General features: G+C 48.0%; 3 protein-coding genes across 5 annotated transcripts in view; 1 reads left to right on the forward strand and 2 right to left on the reverse strand.

Annotated features, from left to right (window-relative positions):
- LOC126037799 (probable acyl-CoA dehydrogenase 6) overlaps window positions 1-7,767 on the reverse strand; it is a 95,421-nt gene extending 87,654 nt beyond the window's left edge. The window contains exon 1 of the mRNA XM_049798582.1: window positions 7,490-7,767. Within this exon, the coding sequence (XP_049654539.1) occupies window positions 7,490-7,621 (132 nt within the window). The 5' untranslated portion in view covers window positions 7,622-7,767. The remainder of the gene's footprint in view (window positions 1-7,489) is intronic.
- Window positions 7,768-7,991: 224 nt separating this feature from the next.
- LOC126037804 (guanine nucleotide-binding protein G(I)/G(S)/G(O) subunit gamma-11) lies at window positions 7,992-11,814 on the reverse strand. 2 transcript variants are annotated; one of them, XM_049798590.1, is made up of 3 exons: window positions 11,681-11,814; window positions 11,434-11,537; window positions 7,992-8,288 (listed from the first exon to the last, which is right to left on the reverse strand). In XM_049798590.1, exons 2-3 carry the CDS (start codon window positions 11,527-11,529, stop codon window positions 8,163-8,165), a joined length of 222 nt encoding a protein of 73 aa, XP_049654547.1. In that variant the 5' UTR covers window positions 11,530-11,537; window positions 11,681-11,814; the 3' UTR covers window positions 7,992-8,162. The 2 variants fall into 2 exon arrangements, with proteins under 2 accessions (XP_049654547.1, XP_049654548.1); XM_049798591.1 differs by having other exon boundaries at window positions 11,434-11,532; window positions 11,681-11,800.
- A 3,309-nt stretch (window positions 11,815-15,123) lies between these two features.
- On the forward strand, window positions 15,124-21,372 carry TFPI2 (tissue factor pathway inhibitor 2). Of its 2 annotated transcripts, none has more exons than XM_049798586.1 (5): window positions 15,124-15,515; window positions 15,637-15,816; window positions 16,259-16,438; window positions 17,707-17,880; window positions 20,269-21,372. In XM_049798586.1, the coding sequence occupies exons 1-5, from the start codon at window positions 15,434-15,436 to the stop codon at window positions 20,367-20,369; spliced, it is 717 nt and encodes a 238-aa protein (XP_049654543.1). In that variant the 5' UTR covers window positions 15,124-15,433; the 3' UTR covers window positions 20,370-21,372. The 2 variants fall into 2 exon arrangements, with proteins under 2 accessions (XP_049654543.1, XP_049654542.1); XM_049798585.1 differs by having other exon boundaries at window positions 15,130-15,515; window positions 20,266-21,372.
- Window positions 21,373-22,178: the final 806 nt, after the last annotated feature.

Raw genomic sequence — 22,178 nt, forward strand, 5'->3', positions numbered from 1 at the left:
AGGATAGGAACACATTTGCAAAGCCTCCCGAGATCAGGCAACCAGTTCTGTGTTTAGTTCCATGGAATTTCTCACCTTCTCTCTACTTCAAGCCCATGCAGATTATATTTTACTTAAGCTGTCTCTCTGCCTGTAATTTCTACTGCATCTTCCATTCAACCATACCACAATGGGCAAAGCAATATGCCATCAAGAGCATTTCTCACTTGATACTCAACACCATGGGTTTTAAGCCATGTGGGGCCCTGTGTTCTTCTTGGACAAGAACCATGTGTGCACGTGATGTCATTGTGGGGGAAAAAATAGGTCAAAGAAATCTCCTTTCCAACCTCCAACCAGACATCGATTGATTGGGTTCAGACTCATCCACAGCAACCACAAATTCTGTTCGTAAGAAGCACAATTCTTTCTATTTGGCAACAAAGCAACATCTCCAGGTGCCCTGTGAGGCTGTCCACAGCACCAACCCCCAGATTTTAATCTTATCACTAATCTTCCCATACACACAAATGACAACATATCTAATAACTCCCACATGGGACTGTCCCAATCAACTTGGCCTTCAACAGGAGGGGTCATCCCCTTCCCCAGAAGGAACCAGAATGAGCACAAACCACACACTGTCACAATATAATGGGCAAATACCTTTTTTTTTTCCTGGCCTGGCATACAGGGAACCCAGAATTAGTGAGAACAAGTGAGTGCCAAGGGCATGGCTATTCCTAATGTGTCCCATGTCAGTCTAGGTGCTGATCTCAGACAAGCCTGTAGGATGGCTGGGAGATCTGGCTACTTGTACCCAGCTGTGAAAGTGATGCAGAACTGAGCAAGTGAAGCATTTTTTTTTTTTGCCCCTGCAACTCATACTTTCCAACACAGAGATGCGGAGCTGAGGTATAGTGCAATGCCCACCAGAGGTTGGGATGTTGGGGCTTGGATCCTGCTTTTGCCTCTAGGTTACATCCCTGCAGGAACAAAACAAGTTATCTCACTGTGGCCTGCACCATCCCAGGCCACCTCTCCGCTGCAAGGTACTAGGACATCGTGGAATTATATGATGGGATCCAACTTCAAAGGCACATGCCCCTGGAGTTTATCAATCTTTGCCACGCACACACTGCTGCCCATCACAGGGCTCAGGACTTAAGGCAGTACCTACGCAGAAGTGCAACCTGAAAATTGGGTAACCATTGGAGAGATTGGCTTTGTTAAGCCGTGCATCAAGAGCTGGCTGGGCTATACCATTCGTCTGGACTGATGGATTTCCTTCCTCAAGTCATCTATCTCCATTAGCAGAGCTTCCAATGTTCACTGAAGCTTTTTCACCAACCAGGACCACAAGCAGCAACCAGAGTCTCCTGTCGTACTTCTAGGACTTCCCAGTGCATCACTGGGCCACACTCAGACAGGGATACCGATGCTGTCACACCTCTACCCAGAGAAGTAGTCCTGGACATAAGACATGGTTTACTGACTGCATCCAAGAGGCCCATATCATGACTGAATCCTTTATCTAAACCAGAAAATACTCAGCCCTAGGAACTGATCCTAACTGTTGCTGCCCTCACCTTTTATTTGTCTTGCATCACTGAAAGAGAAAAAAATATTCTCTAGAGCTATTCAAAGAATAGCTCTGCACATGCCAAACTGTAGATGGAGACCCACCACAGACCTGCAGTTTATATATGTGCTGGCACTTAACCTATGCTCATCACCATATCAGCCAAGCACCTAGTAAATTTGGGGTGTCCTCACAGATTAAAAGAGCTGACCTCATTGAAGGTCTGCGAGTTCGCAATACTGAATCATCAGCTAAAGATTTGGACTGGCATCTGAATCACAAGAAGCTTACACAGGATCTACTTACTGTATTGCTCCAGCATCATGTGAAATATTTATTCAGCATGTTCTAGTTCCTTCTGCCTTTTTTTTTGTTTTTTTTTGTGGCTGGGAGAAAGCTAAACTGAAATAAACATTCCACATTTCTCTCCAAATGAGGTGATTTTTCTCTAGGATTTTATCAGCTTCTCCAGGAAAGTTTGGTTTCTCCTCAAGAATGAGAGAGGAGTATCTAATTTCCTTTTCTGCCTTGGCGAATGCAATCACAACATACACCATTACGCTTATCCCACTGCATGCTTCTAACAGCAATACTTGTGACAATGGGTCTAAGAGGACCCACTACCGAGAAACCCTCCCAATCTGCCTGAAGAGCAGCTCCACTCTCAAACACTGCAGCACTTCTCCAACCCAGCCTCCTGTCCACAGCAGGTTTGGGTGATACTGACAGAGGAGAAAGAAGGCTCCTAGTGACAGACAAAACCCGGCCAGTTCTGCAGCAGTGCCAGAGACCAGACACCAGCCGGCATGGTCAAGAGTGCATCAGAACACACTCCATACTCCAGCCTTTCTGTCATTTAGCTTTCATGGAGCACATTCCCCCCCAGGCAGCCTGGCACGCAGCGCGGGCAGGGAGCGGAACATCCACCACCGAAGAGCAGCTTCAAATGCAATGACTTGGCTTCCCCACTACCCCTTTCTCCTTAGGGTCTCTGCATCTCACTATTTCAGACACTTCTGGCACTTTCAGGAATGCAGTATGCTGCCCGTACCATTTTGCCCAATCTCAAGTTTACATGGCATATTTTGAAGGCTGCCACCCCACTACCCCCTTCTCCTTAGGGTCTCTGCATCTCACTATTTCAGACACTTCTGGCACTTTCAGGAATGCAGTATGCTGCCCGTACCGTTTTGCCCAATCTCAAGTTTACATGGCATATTTTGAAGGCTGCCATGTATAAAATGGCAGATTGCAGATATAATGGCATTTCTGGAAATACCTAAAATTATTAAGCTTGTCCTAACTTATTCCCACAGAGAAACTAATGCCCTTATTTTTTAATGAGAAGTTAAAAACTAGTCATTGAAACTTGTCTGAGGGAATATACAGCTCAGGTGGTACGATCAGGGCTAATGACCAGGGATCTTTGCACAAGCCTGTCTGCATGACAGCAAATAATTTTAAGCACACCAAGCGTCCTGGAAATCTCCTCATGTAATCTATCAGTGTTCATCCATGAAATTTCATCTTCAAGGACTGGAGCTGAATGTAAGGCTTTCATGCTCCTTCTGAGCCCAAGCAGAGGGGAAATAAAAGAAGAAGTCTCCTAGAAAGTAAAGTCCAAAGCAGGGCTAGCTGAAATACAGACCAACTTTCAGAGCACCCTGACAGCTGGCTGGAAGATGTCACATTCATCAGTATGGGTACACAGGCAGGGGGAGAGACTTAATTGCACATTTCCAAGCAAACGTGACCTAAAAAGATTTAAGCAAAGTTACATTTTCTGAACAGTCATGGCAAAATCTGTTTAAACCCCAGACATTTACTCAGTCATAAACTACTCATTAAGACATGATTTTAGTTGTCAGAAGCACATAACTATATTGCCTAATCCATGCAGGTGTGACAATGATAAAGCAATATAATAGCTAGACCCAAGCCACAAAACTATCCCTTAAGCCCAGTTCTCCTACTAAAAGATGCTCATTGAAAAGTCTAACTAGATGCAGTGGAAAATTTGTTCTAACATGAATATGGGGTTGGAAAAAAATCCAATGCTTGGGCACAGCATTGCAATCTCAGATATATGCACTACTCTGACAATGAGTAACAAATAAGAGCATTGCTTATAAAATGGTCCTTCTTATTACAGTGGTATATCCCAGCTGCCCCTTCTAATAACAACAAAAATCAATTATGAAAATTTGCTCTCTGTTAAATTACCACCAAAAATTCTTGCCAGTAGTAAAGGATATTGTTTATCTATACCATCAAAAGAACTAGCCCCTAAATGTTTATATGATGTTTCTGTCAGACACAAGATGACAAAGGCTACTGCAAATACCCCAGAATCTGGGAATACATTTTGCTTCCCTTAGACAGAAGGGCACTCAGTGCAAAATCTGTGAGCCTTACTGATGTTACATTTTTTAACTGTCTCCTTCCTGAAACTTTCACTTCAGGTGCATGATAAATAAGGTTTTAAAATTACAGATGCAACTCATGTATTTTGCAGATTCAGCTGTGTCTTTTCTCCCTCCCAATTTAGTGAGAAACTAACTTTTAAGTGATTTATTTGTAATACCAGCAACCTACTATGCTATTCTGTTACTGGTTTTTATGATTTCCTACAAAGATAAATAAACTAACTCCATCCAAGGTGCTCCAGTGGCAATGGTGGTCACCCTTCAGTATTTTGCAGAAGGTCAAAAAGAGCCACATTCTTTTGACAGTGAATTTACAGTAATTTTACTGGAAAGTTAAAGTGAATGTCAATATTTAATTTAATAGATCCTGGATGCTCTAACATGAAGCAGCTTTAATTCTTGTAAAAATACATTATAAACAGAAACTCATGACATATAAGGCAAGAGTGGCGAATCGGGTAGCGGTGTCCTTTGGTGGAGTCTCACTGCCACAGGGGAAACCCCCCTTATCCTACAGAGATGTAACATAGCGTAACTAGACCAAGACACCACTGGATATAAAATGAAATCTCATTTATATTACATGCAACTCCAGCACAATATATGCCAATCCTTTCAAACCTATTTCCCAAAGCTTCTTACTACTAATGCCAGAGGAAAAGAAAAATGGACAGCATATATATATTGTCTCTCTCCCTGTATATATATGTATGCATGCTGTTATGTATACAAACACAGAGTAGGTTAAACCTTTTTCCTTCAAGCCAGTTATACTATAATTTAATTACTGCAGCAAGCTGTAGGATACCAGTGCACTGCAAGCATTGTTCAACAAGTTAAGGAAAAGTTACGTTTTCGATTTCCAAGAGGAAGGGTGGTGACCTATGAAGTTGTAAAGGAAACCACTCACAGGGTTATTTCAATACCCTTGCTAAAAACAGTCCCCTGGAATTATACGAGTCTCTTCCTCATCCTGCTCAGAACAATTGGAAAATTACAGATCGTTTAAAATACATTAATTTACTAGAGTAAAAAATAAAATTAATGGAGGCAAAAAAGTAACAGTTCTCACTTACGGAACTGCACTGCTTGTTCTGCCATCACTCTGGTAGCTGCATCTGGATTCAGCTAGTGGAAAGAGTGCCCCAAATTACCTAACAGGTACACTTAAAACATATTACAGATCCTGAGTAGTCATTCTCTCCCAAAGACTTCAGTTTTCAGTTTATCCTAAAGTCACTGGGGCCAGGCTTAACTTAAGCCAAAATAAACATTGACTGCTAGAAGCTTTGGGGTGAACAACATCAGACTGGATTTGACAAAACTGGTGGTTTTTTTTTTTTCCTACATGATCAGTTAAAATCTAAAATAAACGGTATATAAGCATTTTGTAAAATACAGGACAATGATAAAATTGGGTTTATGTTTCTTACCGTAATTTCTTCTACAATATATTCATCACAGGGATTTATGTGATGAATGTAACATCACATTCCCTCTTAGCCCAGATACAATTATCTGCACTAAACCCAGCAAGGTAGGGCATACTGTTAGCTGTACTTCAACAGGCACGGAGGGAATAAAAACAAGGCGGGGGGTGGGGGGTATTTGCATTTTTTTTACAAATACGTTGCGTCATACAGCAGAGCAGCAAACATTGCACCAGCAGACACTAACACAGCCACATCCCCCCCCCCCCCCCATATGATCCCTCTGTAAATACAGAGCTGCAAACACCTGAGATACAAAACAACATGTGCCTTAACCTATCCACACAAAGTAGGACTTCAGATCCAGATTACTGCCTTCACAAGGTCTGGCCTTGTCCTCTGGATTTCAGGAGGACATTGATTTTTTTCACTAATGCAGTTGTAGTGCTCAGGCAGGCAATGGGGAGCAGCATGCCAGGGAACAAGTTCAGCGGCCAGATGACTCCACAGATACATAGAGCAAAGGCTCACTCCAGACAGCTTCAGCTCAAACTTGACACTATGGTGCTAGCTACAAAATCCTGTACTATTAATCCAGGTGAGAGAAGATTAATTTCCAAGTTCTTCTACCGATCCTTCTGTCACCTTATTTTTGCTTTGCAGAAGGTGCAGGAATTTATAATGAATTAATTTCTTAAGAAACAGACTGGACATGCATCACTTTTCCTTATTGCTCAGGTTTCTTTTTTAATAACACCAAAGGTGAAACCACAACTGCTAAAGCTCAAGGATAACAATCCTCATCTTAGCGATAGAAAACTTGATTAATTAAACAGCCTTTGGGATATCTTGTTTTAACACTGGAAGTGTGAAAGTTATTTCCTAAAAAGAAAACTGAAGTAAAAATCACATGACTCAGAAGTAGTTCCGCTATCTTCTGCCCACAGTGAACTGGGAAAGAGGTGAAATCTGGAAAAGGTTAAATTTATCCATGAGTATGTAAGATTCCTCAAGTAATTTTAAAAAGCATCTATCAAAGATACAACAGCACAGCCCTGAAGTCACATAAACGTGTCAGTATTTGGCAATACAGCAGGTACTGCTTTTAAAAAGCTACAGCAGAGCACTGCAGCACAAGCTAGGACTTGTAAACTTAGCTACAGGTAAATGAGGGACGAGTCCTTACACGCCATAACGCCTACTGCTGAATGCACGTCCTGGTTGTTCGTGTGTGGCTGCCATGACAATGCTGTTTACTCCTTGTAGTAGGTACTGCAGTTCAGCACTTTTCTCATCGGTTCATCCAGGCAGACTTCTCTCACACTGAGGTGGCCTCAGCCCCCCACAACGTGCACCGCAGCAGGGCCTTCCACCTCCAAACCACCCAATTCTCTAACTTTGACAGGTGTGCTTACTGACACCACAGTCTTCTACAGGTGACTCCCTGTTGGGAACCTGCGGAGTTCACCAACACCACCACGACTTGCAGACGGTCATCTGGCATTCCATTAACGCGTCGTTACCTTACCAGAAGTGCCTCCTTCCCTCTTGCTTTATGGTTCAGTTTTACAGGAACCTCCCACTACTCCCCTCTGGAAAGAGCGGGATGGCGAACGGGCTCCATTCTGCCCTTCCTTCTGCTCTGCACCCACAGCCAGACCTTAACCCGGCGTTCTGCAGCGGGCGGGGAGGGCCCTCCCGGCAGCAGCTCGCAGGGCAGCAGCAGGGCCCGGCTGTGGAGACAGACGACAGGGCCCGGCTGTGGAGACAGACGACAGGGCCCGGCTGTGGCAGACAGACAGGGCCCGCTCGCCCAAACCCACCCGCTCAGCCCGTGGCAGCACACGCAGCAGGGAAGCGTTTCGCTACTCGCCGTGTCACACGCGGGGGACGCATGGCGTCGCTTCGGACACCGGCAGGGGGAAGAAGTTTACTTATTTAAGCGCACCCCGAGCCGCTCCGGGCCGCATGGGGCGGCGCGGCCGGGTGTCCCGCCGCGGGGAAGCGCCGCCGCTTGCCTCCCCCCCTCCGCTCCCCTCCCCTCCCCTCCCCTCCCCTCCCCGGCCCGGTACCTTCCTGAGGGCCGCCCGCAAGTCGTGGTACTGCGGCGTGTCACCGACGCGCCCGCCGTGCCGCTGCCCCGAGCTGCCGGCGCGCAGCGCCGAGGCCAAGCGCGCCCAGCGCCGGCCGCCGCGCAGCGCCATGGCCGCCACCGTCCGCCCCGCTCCCCTCAGCCCCGCGCCGGCCAGGGCCAGGGCCAGGGCCAGGGCCGCGGCCTGGCCGGGCGAGCTGTCGCGGCTGGTGCGGGTCGCCGCGGCGGCCCCTGCCCTGCACTGCCCCGCCCCGTCCCGTCCCTCCTGCAGCTCCTCTCCCCCGCAGCAAGCCACGGCAGGCTCTCGGGTTACAGGCAGGTTTCCTTTAATGCCAACGAACAGCCATGAAGCAACCGATAAACGGGTGGCGAAAGCGGGCGCCGCGAAGCGAAAGGAGCCGTCCCCGCCGCGGGAGGAGGGACGGCCGCGCCGGGGAGCCGGGGACAGCTGTCCCTGCCGAGCGACCGACGCGGGTCCCGGCTGCTTTCGGGTTGGTTTCTTTATTTTTGTAAGGGGAAAAAAAAAATAAAGAAGAAAAGAAATCCGCTCCTGCGCTCGTTCAACAAGGACCGGCGGCGGTGGGGACACGCTAGTGACTCCCTACAGGTACAACAGAGTGTCTGCTCCGGTGGCAGGCGCTGGGTTCGTTTTCCTAAGCGATGACACAGCCTCCCTTCTCCTTAAAGGGGTTCTTGTCCTCGGGAACCCCCTTCACCAGCGGGTCCTCGCCCGACCGCTCCTCGATGTAGTTCTTGATCTCTTCGGAGCACTTGGACACCTCGAGTGAAAGAGCAGAGAAGTGGCTGTGTTACGGCCGGAGCTCAGCATGCCCATCAGAACAGCAAACCCGTGAATTCGCACCCTTCTTTCTCTTACTTACCTTCCCATCAAACACAAAAGATCTGACCACAAAGCCAGCACTAAGCACGTGCAGGCTTGGCTTCCCTCCACTTTTCTACAGCCCAGACAGACTCAGCTTCCCTCCACTTTTCTACAGCCCGATATTCACAGAACACGTGAGTATCACTGGGAATGTATACGCCACTCGGAACAGCAGTTGCTGCGTAGTTAAACTTGCTTTCTTTTTCAATTTGCCAATATAGTTTTATTAAGCTGCGGATCACACTCCCCCTCAGCGTAAGCATGACTTACGGTGAATGGGTTCAGGATCGGTAACTTTCAATTCTATTTCAAAGTATTTACGACTTTATGTGTTTTTCCCAAACAAAACATTCAGTAATGATTTTTCAGTGGTAATACAAGTTCTCACCTTGCGGTTCTGTAATAGCAACCATGCGTCTTGAATGGGAGCAAAGACCTGGCTAGGAAAGACAATTTACTTACAGGTTACCTGGGGTTATTTTGAACAACTGTTAATAAAGCAGCCTGTTGTGTTGTGAGAGAACATAATACGCATGACACTTTGCATGACGTTCATAGTAAACTAGCACTGATGTAGGTATGTCTGCATAGCACCCGTCTGTGAAGAAGAAATGGGTTTAGTTTGTGTTCACTGAGACAGGAGCACATGCAGCACATGTAGTAATAGTGTCTGCAGAGCCTGAGGGTGCACAAGCAAATCCCACCAGCTCCAGAGGATCCTTGTCCACACGCATCTCTCATTTCCCTCCCCTGTGTCAGCAGAAACTGTCCTTAGGTGCTCCAATACCTGGCATGTCTGAGGACACGCTCCCAGCTCCGTCCCCACCTCCTCCCTTCCTACCCACAATCCCTGCAGAGGCACAGCAGTGCAGAGTCAGCAGCAGGAACCAGCTGTTGGCCAGGACACTAGATGACTAGTATTTCTAATTTAAGGCCCCTTGCCGCCTTTGTTAATTATATTTTACTCCATAGGTAAAATTATGACAAGAGAACCAATGAATTTACCTGCTGTACCACAGACCAAGAGAGCATGACCTGTGCAAAGTTAAGCTTTAAGCCATCAGAAAGAACTCAAGACTTAATTCCCAATTAAACAATGCATAAAATAAGATCTAAACTACCTCTGCCTGCCTTACAGCAATGAAGAATTTGGACCTACAAATCCCATTACACGTGCCTTGCTCTTCTGTGCCTCGCAAACCCTGTTCATTCAAACTGGGGCACCTTTTGCTGTAGTAAAGTTGTGCTCCAAGTATATGCAGGACCAGGGTGTGTTTTACCTCAATCAGCACTATCAGGATCTTTTTCACATAGAAGACAAAAATGTCTGCTTAAATACACATTCAGACATTTTTTATTCAAGAAATTATTCAAAAGAATATTTCCTCTTTGTGCTGTAGAACTATAGGAAGGGGTCAAGAAAACTTTGGCTACATGTTTTTTACTTTCAGCAGCAACAGAAGCGTGGCTTCTCCATTTCCCCATCCCTGTAACACCCATTCAGGCAGCAGGGGACTGTGACAACTACAACACAGATTTCATTTGCACTGTGAAATTTCTGTTATAATGCACTGGTAAAATTGAGGATGTTGTCTGTGCTTTTCTACAGGTGATTCGAAAATACCCATTTCCCTAAAGTGATCAGGCTTTTGGTTCATTCCAAAAATGCATGCAAGAATTTTAAATTATTATTATTATTATCATGAAAATCAAAAGCTGTACATGCTACAGAGTGTATTTCAGTTGCTTGGGAACTCTCTGAGGGATGATACGGGTATCTATAGTACTTGGATGTGGAGCCCTCAATACCGCTGGAGCTTTAGGCTATACCATAACATCTATAATTACCAAACCTAACCGACAGCTAAAACGTAACTGTGGCTTTCTTATTTTTGGGGCTAAACACCTAGACCTGCAATGTAATTAGCGTGACTAATGCCACCGATTCCCACATATAAGTGTATTTATAACTGGAAACGCTAACTGGAAGTGCTTATTTAGATGTAGTTTGCTTCTGCTGGCATGCAGAATAAAAAAAGAAAAGAAGAAGAATGTTAGTTTTATCGCGGAGCAAAATCAGGTCTGCATGTCTTTCATCTATAGAAAATGTGCAAAAATACGAAAATTTCACTGGAAACTACTTCACCCGTGGAAAGGAACAAGCAGTGTAAATAGCTAGAAGTACAATGTTTCTGTGGGACCAGGCTGGCTGGATCACGGCTCTGCACGAGCAGTCCTGTGGCTCCTGCCCTCTCCCCGGGCACTGCACAGCAGGTGAAGCGGGGCAGCGGTGCCGGGGGGAGAGGGCGGCCGTAGCCGTGCCACTTCTCCCGCAGCCCGGCCGGGCCGGGCCGGGCCAGGACGGGCCGGGCCGGGGAGCGGTGCCGCAGCAGGGCTCCCCCGCCGGCACACCACCCCCTCACCCGTCACTGGCAGATCCCAGCGCCTTTTACGGAGGAGGGGAACCGAGCTCGACGCGCTCCTCCCTCGCCGGGCAAGGCTGCCTTGTGCTGGCACCGGGCTCCAGGGACTGGCCAGAGAGGGGACGCCAAGGGGTGCCGAACGCAACGGGAACAGCCGCAGCCGGCGGGCCCGTGCCGGCCCCTCGGGGCGCCTCATCCCGGGGGCGCTGCGCCCCTTCCCCCCTCGCTCCGCAGCCACCGCCGCGGAGGACCGGCGCTCCTACGCGGTGCCGGCGGTGGGACGTCGCCAGCGCCGCCGCCGGTCCCAGCCCCAGAGCGGGTGGCCGGGCCCGTCGGGGCAAGCTGCGGTCGTTACCACAGGAGCCGGGGCGCTCCCGGAGAGCGGCTCCCGCGGTCCCGCTGCCCCTGCCTTCGCCGGGCCCGCCGCGGCGGGACGGAGCGCTCCCGCTCCGCGCTGGGCTGCCCCGCCCGGCCCCGCCGCCCGCCCGACGTGCCCCCGGGCGCCGCCTGAGCCCCCCGCACCCCCGCGCGGGGAGTAACGGGCTTCTCGCCGCTCCGGCCCCGCCGTCCGCCCGGGGCGGCCGGGCGGCCTCGGGCCCCTTCTCTGCGGCCACTCACCGGCTGCCTCTCCAGCTTGACTTCTTTCCGGAGCTGCTCCACTTCCATTTTCAGTTTGTCCTTCTCGCTCAGGTCCTCGATGTTGATGGCTGGCATCGTCTACACTGCCAAAGCGCCGAGGGAAGGAGGGAGGAGGACAAAAGGTTACCTCTGGGCAGCCGGGGCGCCGGGGCCGGAGCCCCCGGGCGGGCGCGGGGCGGCGGGGCGGTGGGACGGCCGCCCCCGGCCCGCCCCCGGGCTCACTCACCCGGTGCCGTTCGGGCTGCTCCGCTGCTCGGCGGCGGCGGCCGCCGCTTCCTCTCCGGCGCGCCTGGCACCCCTTCCCCGCGCCGCTCCGGCCTTTAAACCGCCACGCTAATCCCCCCTAACCGGATTAAAACCCGCCGCCCGCCCCGGCTCCGCTGCCGGGGCGTTGACACGGGCGCTGCCCGCACAGGAAGGGTCCGGCCGCCCCGGCGCGGCCCCCGGGAAGGGCGCTCGGCCCCGCCGCCGCCGCCGCCGCCGCCGCCGCCGCCGCATCGCCCCGGCCCCCCGAGGGGCAGCCGGCGCCAGGAGCGGGGAGCTGCAGCCACCCTCCTGTGGTGGCCTCTGCCTTCCCCTCCCTCTCCGCCACCACGGTGGGGCAAAGGCAGCGAGGCCGGCCGGGGGTTTTGGCCCCGCAGTGAGCACTTTCCTCCCCTGCCACCTCCTTCTGCCCCGCCTGGCCCTCGCGATGGTTCTTGTTTGCCTGTGCCACCGGCATCCCTGGGCTCTGTGCTCCTCGGCCCAGCAGTTAAGGCAGCAGCAGGTGATTTGCACGGGCACGTTCCTCCATACTTGTGCATTACAACTATGAATGGACCGGACTAAAGGGTAGAGTGGGGAAGGAACCGCTCTCAGGTCAAGTGTCCTGGCAGGCGGCCAGCCCGTCAATGGCAGATGTAGCAACTTCTGTGGGTAGACACCTCTGCAAAGCAGAATTGCATCTCCGCATGAGAGAGCTGTTGTGTCTGCCATGCACTGAGCGTCTCTAGAGTCATAGAGTTATGATGGGTGCTGAGGATGAAGCACTCCCTGTAACAGAAGAGATGGGTTCAGAAGACACAAGAAGAAGCTAGGAAACTCTTCTCCCGTGGTTGCATATACTTTTGAGGTCTAGACCCCAAATAGGGTGCCATGCTCTTTGGAACATGGTCATCCCTCCATGCATGTTTGTACAGCACCTAGCATCTCTGATCCTAGCAGCTGTTTTCCTACAATACTAGTGGAGGCAGAATTCACGGCCCTTTACACTGAACAAAGCTGCAGGCCATTAAAATGGGCCTGTATGAGTCTTTCTGTTATCCGGCACTTCAAAGGTCCCTACAGGCAGTCGCCCCTCCTTTTTTCCACCTCTGGCTTCTCCCCTTAATGACACTCCTTTCTCCTCCTCTCTCCACTCACCAGATGTAAGCAGCTGTCAGCAGTATGCAAGAGGTACATCTTTCTTCTCCAGTGCTGCTCCAATAGTGTTCTTGGGGTTTGTATTTGTTTTATTTTAGCCAGGTCATTAACATCAGTTCCTCTTTGCCTCCCTCTGGCTATTATCCCCCCCTTCGCAGCTGTGGTATGCAACTTAGACACCCCCGTAATCTACACTGGCAGCTGCAGCCCCAAACCCCACCAGCTGCTGCTCTCTGGGCCAGTCAAAAGAGGTGGAAGGAGCTGGCCAGCCAGGGGCCCAGGAGAGCCAGGGCCGTTGGTGGGAACAGAAACACTGTGGTGCGGAGAGGTAGAGAGTGTGTGGTGTGGTGGTTGCAGGCGCAGGGTGCGGGAGTGATCTGAAGGTGGGCTCTGGCACACGGTTAACATGGTTAGGGGTGGGAAGCACAGTTGCAGTTTGGTATTGATAACCCTGTAACGGAAAGCCGGCAGTGAGCTGCCTGCTGACATGACTAGCTCTGCTGATTGCAGTTTGTAAAGGACTTTCTACCACTTGCTATGTTAACTTTTACTCTAATTCATATATTTTTTAAAATACTTACCTAATCTAAGTGAACTTCTTTGCTGTTATAGCAAAGGAGCAGCTGAATAAATACTGCACTGTGCGGCAGCATTGATGGATACGTGGGTTTAGCTCAAACTTTGATTTGTATGTGTGCGTGCTCAGAGGAAATGGAAAATATGGAAAATGGTATTTTCATGACAGCATTCATATTGCTGCTATTGTTTAAAGTGGTATTTCAATGACTTGCTTTGCAATTCCAGCAAAATCCAATGAAAACTAAAGGACATCAGTCTAGTCACATTAAAATTACTTGAGAGTTTTCTAATGTTAGAAAGATGGCCTTTTGATTTCTTCTGGAAATAGAAAATGTATGTTGTTTGTTTGTTCTTTCCTACTGGAGGGACATAAGCGTTATTGCTGTGCTTAATAAGCTGAACAAAACCCCTAAAAATGGGGACACATGTTACTAACAGTTGTAGTTGTAAGATTCTAAAACATTGCTGATTGTGTCCCATGGCGATGCCTCGAGCTGTACCAGGGTTTGGTTTTTTTTTGTCACTAAAGCACCCACTTATCCTTTGGCAACTAGAGATTCTGAAAAACATGAATGGTGCTGAAAAAGGAGGCAGAGGGGTGCCATGCATATCCTCTCAGAAGCCCGGAGGTGGGGTAGGGATTAAATTTGCTCCTCTTTCTTGCCTTTATGAAAATAAAATTATGTCAGAAAACTGGGTCGTAATCCTCCATGATCTAAGAAAAGAACAGAACCCATAGAGAGAAAGTCAGCTCCTGAGGGTGCTATGAAGTTTCTCCTCCTTACAGCCCATACGGACAGCGGCTTCTTTCCTGCAGGCCACAGATTTCCAGAGCCCTTTATCGCAATCCCATTGACGGCAGCGCCTGCCTAAAGGACTGGGGCCCAACACCTTTGCTGTAAAGGGAGTGGAGCACAATAGGAGATCAGATTAGTTTATTGTTACCTATAGAGAGCACGCCTAATTTGCAGCCACTCTTATCTCTCTTACTGTATTAAATCTGGAGTAAACACTAATTAATGTAACGGCTCTAACAGATTAGAAAGTATGCTGTTTGCTGCTCACCCCCTCCTCCCCCAGATCACACTGGATTGCCTGGTGGGGTTAAAACCTACAGAATAAGACAAATCCTGGTATTTCCTGAAATCGAGCTCCCTTTGAACTAAGCCAGAGGTTTCATCCATTCGGCTGCTCGGGTTTCCCAGGAGTCCGAGCCCACTGACATTGCCTCGGTTTTCTCAAGTTCGTTAGTGTTACACGCAAGGGTCTTGAACTAGGAACGCGGGTTGATTGGTGTTATCTCTACTGGCACTCGCTGTGAGGCCTGTGCTTGACCCGGCTGGATCAGGCCGTGCCCGAGGCTCCCGTGTTCGATTTCCAGCATCCTGCCGCCCTCTGCCCGGAGCTTCCAAATGGGGAGCGGCCGCCGTGGGGGCCCGGGCGAAGGGGGAGAGGACTTTCGCTAAGTGACCCGTCCCGGATTTCGCCGTGATTAACAGGAAATGCTCTTCGAGCATCATCCCGTAATGTGAGGGCGGGGGGACGGGGACGGGACAGCCGCGACAGCCGCGCACCCCGGGCAGCTCCGCGCAGCCCCGCGACGGAGGCCCCTCCGCCGTGGGCGGCGCAGCCCGACGGCGAGCCGGCCCCGGCGACGCCCCCCACCTGGGCCCGGCTGCGCCCCGCGAACGTGGCCCCCCCCGACGGCGGCAGGGCGGGGGGCTGCCCGCACCCCCCGGCGCTCGGGCTTCACGCAGGCGTGCAGCCTGCCGCGCCCCGGTGACGGCCGGGTCACCGGGGACCTGCTGCCCCGCTGAATCAGCCCTTCCCCTCCCACCACATGCGCAAGGAGGGAGGTGGCCCGGGGAAGCCGTCTCGGCGCATATAAAGCGCTGCCGGCGGGCCGGGCTGCGCCGCTCGCTCCCGGGACCCCGCAGCCACCCGCTCGCCCTCCCTCCCTCTCTCCCGTCCGCCCGCCCGCCGCCGCCGCCGCCGCGACATGGCCGCCGGCCGCCGCCTCCCGCTGCCCGCGCTGCTGCTGCCGCTGGCCTGCGCGGCCCTGGCCCCGCGCACCCTCACAGGTAGGAGCGGGCGCTCGGCGGGACCCCGCGGGCGGCTGCGCGGGGCCCGGGCCGGGGCCGGGGCCGGGGCCGCCTCCGCCGCCGAGGTGGCTTCAGCCCCCGTCGCTGGTGTCTCCCGCAGAGAAGCAGCGCGCCTGCCTGCTGCCCCCCGACGACGGCCCCTGCCGCGCCCTGGTGCCGCGCTGGTACTACGACAGGTACACGCAGAGCTGCCAGGAGTTCACCTACGGGGGCTGCCACGGCAACGCCAACAACTTCCTCACCCTCGACGACTGCGAGAAGAGCTGCTGGACCATCAAGAGTGAGTCGGGGGACCGGTTCCCCGGGGCGGCCCCCGGGCCGGCAGGGCGCTGGAGGGGGCCTGTGGGAGCACGGGGGAGGCTGCGCCGCTTGCGGGACGCTTCGCGCCCGCCCCGTCTGTCCCTGCCGCTCGCTGCAGCTTCTCGCCGATGCCGCTCCTTCTTCGCAGAGAAGCCGGGGCGAGCCGTCTCAGAGGTGACACGCGGAATTTAACTATTCATATTTTAAATGTAATTTAGTATTACACCTAGTTGCTAATTAATGCATCAGATTCCTCCTGTAAATCTTATCCCACTTTATTAAAGACTGCAGGTACTGGGACAAGCTGGGACTTGCCTGCGACCGCAGTAATAGCTTTTTGTCTCCACTTACCGTGGTGCTCAGTACGGGGAGCATAGCATGAAGGGTTGGTTTCACAGAGGCTGAAATTTTTTTCTTTGCAGAAGTGCCCAAATTATGCCGGATGGAGGCTGATGGAGGACCTTGCAGGAGTCATCTAAAAAGATACGCCTTTAACTTGAGCTCGATGAGGTGTGAGGAGTTCATCTACGGTGGCTGTTACGGAAATGGCAACAACTTCAGAGATTTGCAGTCTTGTGTGGACCACTGTCTGCCAGAGAAAAGTAATGGTTGTTCCAAATTTTTAATAAAATAGATGGTTTGAAAGTGATATGAAGATGATATTTTATTTGATATTTTGCTCTGGATACCCATACAGTGGTGTCTTTGAAGACTTCTGTGAAGCAGATGTTTATATTGTCTGCAGACTTCTCTCTGCTGTTACTGAAAGAGCAAAAATGCTGTGTTAGTTTAACAGTGACCTTAAATATGCCCACAGCTACACCCGGCCGATCTCTTGACTTCTAGAGAGCTGTACGTGCATAATCTGAAGGGAAATAAGGTTGGAGATCTGTGTTGAGGCAGATGTATGGGATGTGGCAGTCATGTTCGGGGCAGTGATACTGTAATATAAAGCAGAAGGGCCTTTCTAAAATTCAGGCCTGAGAGATGGTGTTAGGTGGCTTGGGGTTTTGGCACTCACCAGCTCAACTTCTGATAAAAGTTTTTTGCCTGACATGACTCTTCACTGTCTCCATACGAGCTTGAAAGAAGAGAGGTGGTAATTATGAGCAGGTGACTATAGCTAAGTGTTGTCATAAATACCAGGTTAATATCCAGTGTGAGGTAGGATCTTGGAAGAAGAGAGGTCTACCAGAATGTATAAAAGCTGTCACTGCCTAAGCTTTATTAGTGCTTGATGAGACAGTTATTTTTGGCTGATGACAGATTGTCAGTGTTTCTTAGGTGAGTGCTGAATTATTTTTAATTTCTCTGTTGCACATCCAATAAATTGATAAAAGGTTTCCACCAAGAAAAGTAAAATTTGGTTGAGGCAAAATGAAACGTGATTCTTATGAGGGAAGTGGTGGCATTTGTACTTTTTGCTGCAAGCAGGCAGGATTTGCTGGCAAAATCGTAGCAAGGATAAACAAAACAGTGCGTTTTTCCTCTACAGACGTAGTTCCACTGGAATTGTTATATTCCTATATATATGGAATAAGACTTCTGGCCAGACTATGTAAATATCTTGGCTGTCATATGGATGGAACCACAAATGGGAAAAGCCGATGAGTTTCACTAGTGGGATAGTAATCCTATTTTCTGGGACTGTCTGTTGCTTTCTCAAATTCCTAACTCACAGGAATAAGATGTAGTAAGTCTCTGAAGTCATCGGTAACAGTCATGTCAATTGAATGGGAACAAGGGCTGTTTAGCCACAAAATTTGTTGCAAGGTAAATTTTAAGAAGCCAAGCAATAGAGATTACATTTATGTGATTTGTCTTTCTCTCTCTCTCTTTTTTTTTTTTTTTTTTTTTTTCTCCCCTCAAGCTGGTCCCTTGCTATGCTATAGCCCAAAGGATGAAGGACTGTGTTCTTCTTCCGTGCCTCGCTATTACTATGACAGCAAGACTAAATCATGTAAAGAGTTCAAATATACCGGCTGTGGTGGAAATGCCAATAACTTCGTTACTGAAACAGATTGCTACAATGTCTGCAGAAAAGGTAAGAGTTTTTAGTATTTTGTCAGTCACAAGCAGATAGAGCAATCCAAATACCAGTAACAGGTGTTCAGTGTTATTTTACTCACCTTGGCTTGCTACAAGCATATGCTTTTTGCATTTTGGACTCAGTGTTTTCAAAGGCAGGCAAAACTGAGATGCAACACTAAATCATTCTGACAAGAACAGTGCGATGCGAGGTGGTTACACCATTTCTGAATGAAGTGTAGAGAAGGGCACACAAAAAGACTAATTAACTTCCTAGAGCCCACAAGGAATGGGTCTTTAAACTGTTCAGTACCAGCATGGACACTAATTAAGGTATCATTTTCTTCTAGATATTTTTGAGTAGGATCAAAGCGAGTTGTGAAATCAGTTTACTTTTTTCCTTCACGTTTTCAGCAGTTACCATCCTCCCTTGATTCCCTGGTGCCTGTTCCCATTCCCCACTCCCATTACTAAAGATTTTTGCCTCAGCAATTGTGCTGAGTCAACCGTTTCTGTGGCCGTGGGGGCAAGGGTTGGGAATGATAATTGATTTTTCTTAATGGTTTTATTCAAATCAGCTACTGGCTGTGCTTGTAAGTCAAAACAGTTGTGCTTTTTTAGCTGCAGTCATACGTTCATGCCAGCTATTGCAAGTTTTAATACTCTGGTTTAATTAATTTGATATGTAAATCAATGAGAGAGAGAAAAGCATAATTATATGTTGATCACCAGAGCACTCAGGAAACAGACACAGCACAATACTTAAAAAATTGATACTAACGGGAAAAAAAAATTAAGGCTGTATCTAGCATGTACATTGCCTTTGAAAATGAAAAAAAAACCCACAAAACCAGCCAAAAAGTAGCTCTGTTTCAAACATGAGATATATACAAAGTCCGGGTACTTCAGTATTTAAGATGTGTAGTCAGAATGCTTAAGTCAGGAGATTATTCTTCAGTTCTGGGCTGGAAATCCAGGGCTGGGGCAAGGACTGCACCCTGAGCACAGTCCTCAGAAGTAAAAATATTGTCTGCCAGTTAGTCATGACAGTAATATTTCTGTGGGTGACAAGTCTGAGTGTGTCTCTGCCATTTTAGTATTATAAGAGAGCCTTTAATAGAATGCTAAGTCTATCTGAGATGCTCGTGATTATCTAATTTGCATCTATTACCGCCTGGGAAATGGTAGGGCCAGGCTCCAGCCTAAGTGTGCAGAGAGAGAGGAGGAAGGAAACTGCCTCTTCAGCGTCTCACCTCCGTGCTCTGCCCCTGCCCACACCCAGCCAGAGCCACCTGGGGTTTTTCCCTTCCTCACTCTTTTCGTGGAAGAAAGAAGTAAGGAAATGCTGCCAGTCTCCTACTAGAGCACCAGATAGCCAGATAGTAAAGGATCGGTTATAAGCTTTTTCACCAACTTGTGGATTTCACAGTTCAGTAAGCCTTGGTACAACCAAAGCCCATAGTTAAAGGCATAATTAGTACTAATTAATGTTGTGCTATACATATTCATTTCTATAGCTTGGGAGTGTACAGGAACATTAAGCAAATCTTTCAGGCAACTTAAGCCACTCCTCTCCCACTCCCATAATTCCCTCCCCAGCATCTTTCATGTTACCTTTTGGAGTCTCAAGCTGAATTCAGTTGACGTTCCCTGTGCAAATATACAACTACTGTTGAAATTGATTTATAGGTTTTGGAGTGAAAAGGTTTCTGATTAATTTCATTAAAAAAAGTTTATATTGGAAAAGAAAATAAATATGTTGGGGTGACAGCGAAAGGACTGGGAACTGGCTACAGGGGTTCTGCGTGCTGGTAAATAGGTAGCTTAAAGACAAAGATTTTCAGTCAAATTTGCAAAGTACTTGTTTTCTGAACTGGACTCACACGTTTCAGACAGCCTTCGTAAGCATTTCTGGAGATAACCCCGACTGTCTTTGGCCACTCTGCAGCTTCTTTGTGAAACCCAGTTCTGTGCAGAAACCCAAATCATTTTACCTTTTCGTCTCCCACAACCACTGGTTACATTTAGACTTTACCCCACTGTTGTTCAGAGAAATGCAGTAATAGGGTTTTTTTGGTTTGGGTTTTTTTTTTTTTTTTGCAGGTAGAGCAGTGTGTTTACTTCCGTTCTGCTGTCACTGCAGGACAGCTAGAAAAGACTTTGATGCTTGCTCAGGAAAAAAGCAGCAAAGTAGGACTCCAGTGACAAAGGTGGACACATTGGAGACCTTACAGTGTGTGAGAATAGGCTGTCCAGAACACATTTTACAGTTTCTGATATGTTTGTTATTATTGGATTAACTGCTTAAACAACATAACATGAAAAAAACCCAAACCAAACAATAAAAAGTAGTAACAGTTTTGTCATACTCTTTCCCTAACTGCTTCCTTTGTTTTCTTAGCAGGGACTCAGAAACCAAGAATCAACAAGCCAACAAATGTATTCCGCAGAAAAATGATGAGAAAACTGATTAAAAAACCTCAGATGTATAACCTGAAGTCTTAAAGCTGATGTGCACTTGGATGTTTGAAACACCTTTTGATTCCACTTTCTTCTTTTGTAAGATAGTTTCCACACAGTTTTATACACCGACATAGTTCTGTCTTTCAGAACTGCTTTTTACTTCCAACTTACTTTTTCTAAAGAACTGCATTTAATAGAAGAAGGATGAACCTAAGTTTGGTTCTTCTCCTCTGTTGTCTTTGCAGTAATACTTTGGCAAAGCCAGGTATTTAGATTTCCATGTTTTTATGGGGGAATGTTACTACTGCCTTGGGAGAATATTTCAGTTGTTACAAATCAATTAAGATTTGAAAAATCATTTGTCTTAGTAAAACTAAGGAGAGTACAAAGCTAAATCTCTACCGTGGATTTTTTTTGGCATCCTCTGCTTGCTAAAGAAAAGGAACCTTTCAAAAGTGTGTTTAGAGGTTTATTGCCCTGCCATTTTACATACTTTGGTACTATCATTAAGGAGACTGTCCTTTACGGTTATGTTGGTAGTCAAGGCCTTTAGAAGCCTTCATAACAGTAAAAGAAGTATAAACTTAAATCAGGCTCATCCCACAAGAGAAAAATGGGAATAGGCATACTTTGATAAACACTCTGACAAAGGCAATGAATAAGCTGCTAGAGTATTAAAATGAAAATGTACCCATTACTTTTTCATGACATTTGAAATTTCTGCTAAGTTACACTCCAGATCCTCGTATGGCATAAATCAGCATATTTTTATTGATTTTAATGAAGCTACGCTGATTACATCTGCTGAGGATCTTGATATTTGTGTTTATACGGTGGCTGTTAAAGCAGAAAAGCAGAAGCTTCTGCAAATCTCGTGTAATCCCTCTTTTGAGGCACTATTGTATTTCTTATGGTAGATTATGCCTATGGTGTTATTATTGCACCTTCTTTTATGTTTTGTATTTAAGCCATGTCTGAACTTCAATTAATTTCACCTACAATATTTTCTAAATATGAATTCATAAGTAATGTTAATAAAATGGTTTTGGGGAAAAAAAGGAGAGCTTGTTTTGTCATTATCCTGAATTAGTTGTATACACCAATATGTGTAGTGGAACCTGTTATTTACTAATTATGACTCTAGCAGAGTTTAGTTGTCTCTTAAATCATTTCCTTACGCTAAGGTCTTCATTTGAAGAAAGCCAGTAAATTGCATTGATGTCATTCATCCCCAGCAGATTTTACGGCTCGGCTGGCTCTCCCTAAAGAGTTGCTCTTGAAGGGGTGCTTAGTTAAGCTGATTGCTGCTGGGTCTCCTGTTTGGTGTTGCACTATCTATCTGAAGAGCTTTTGTGTGAGTAGCGGGCTATTTGCTCGAAATAACACTGGCTTTCAGTTAGAAAAATTCAGGTGTGTGCTTTATCCCCATTTCAGAGAGAAAACATAATGGGGAAACTAGTCAAGATTTGGTTTTCTTCGTGATTTTTCTCTCACCACTGGATTTTCAATTAAAGCAGTTGGCTGTGCTTGCCATAGTCTTTCTACCATGCCATTTCTGGCTCTTGATCTCAAAAAACCACCTTGTTTCAATTAATCTATTGCTTAGTGCAGATGAATGAGCACACTCTGTGACAGCAAACTGCAGGTAACTAGTGACACAGTTTTGAGTGTTTGTCCCATACCAAACTTCTTCTCTCGTAACCAGCCTTCAAACAGAAACCGGGTCAGTCTAACCACCCTGGGGGAGACAGGACATGCTACCCATGGACCCTGCCTATGTCCCTTCCCTTGGGCTGTGAATTTCAGCCATGCTGCTTAGAGCAGCAGCCCAGAGTGTTCATCTGAATATTT

This window comes from Accipiter gentilis, chromosome 4 (assembly GCF_929443795.1).
Source record: "Accipiter gentilis chromosome 4, bAccGen1.1, whole genome shotgun sequence".
Lineage (NCBI taxonomy): Eukaryota > Metazoa > Chordata > Aves > Accipitriformes > Accipitridae > Astur > Astur gentilis.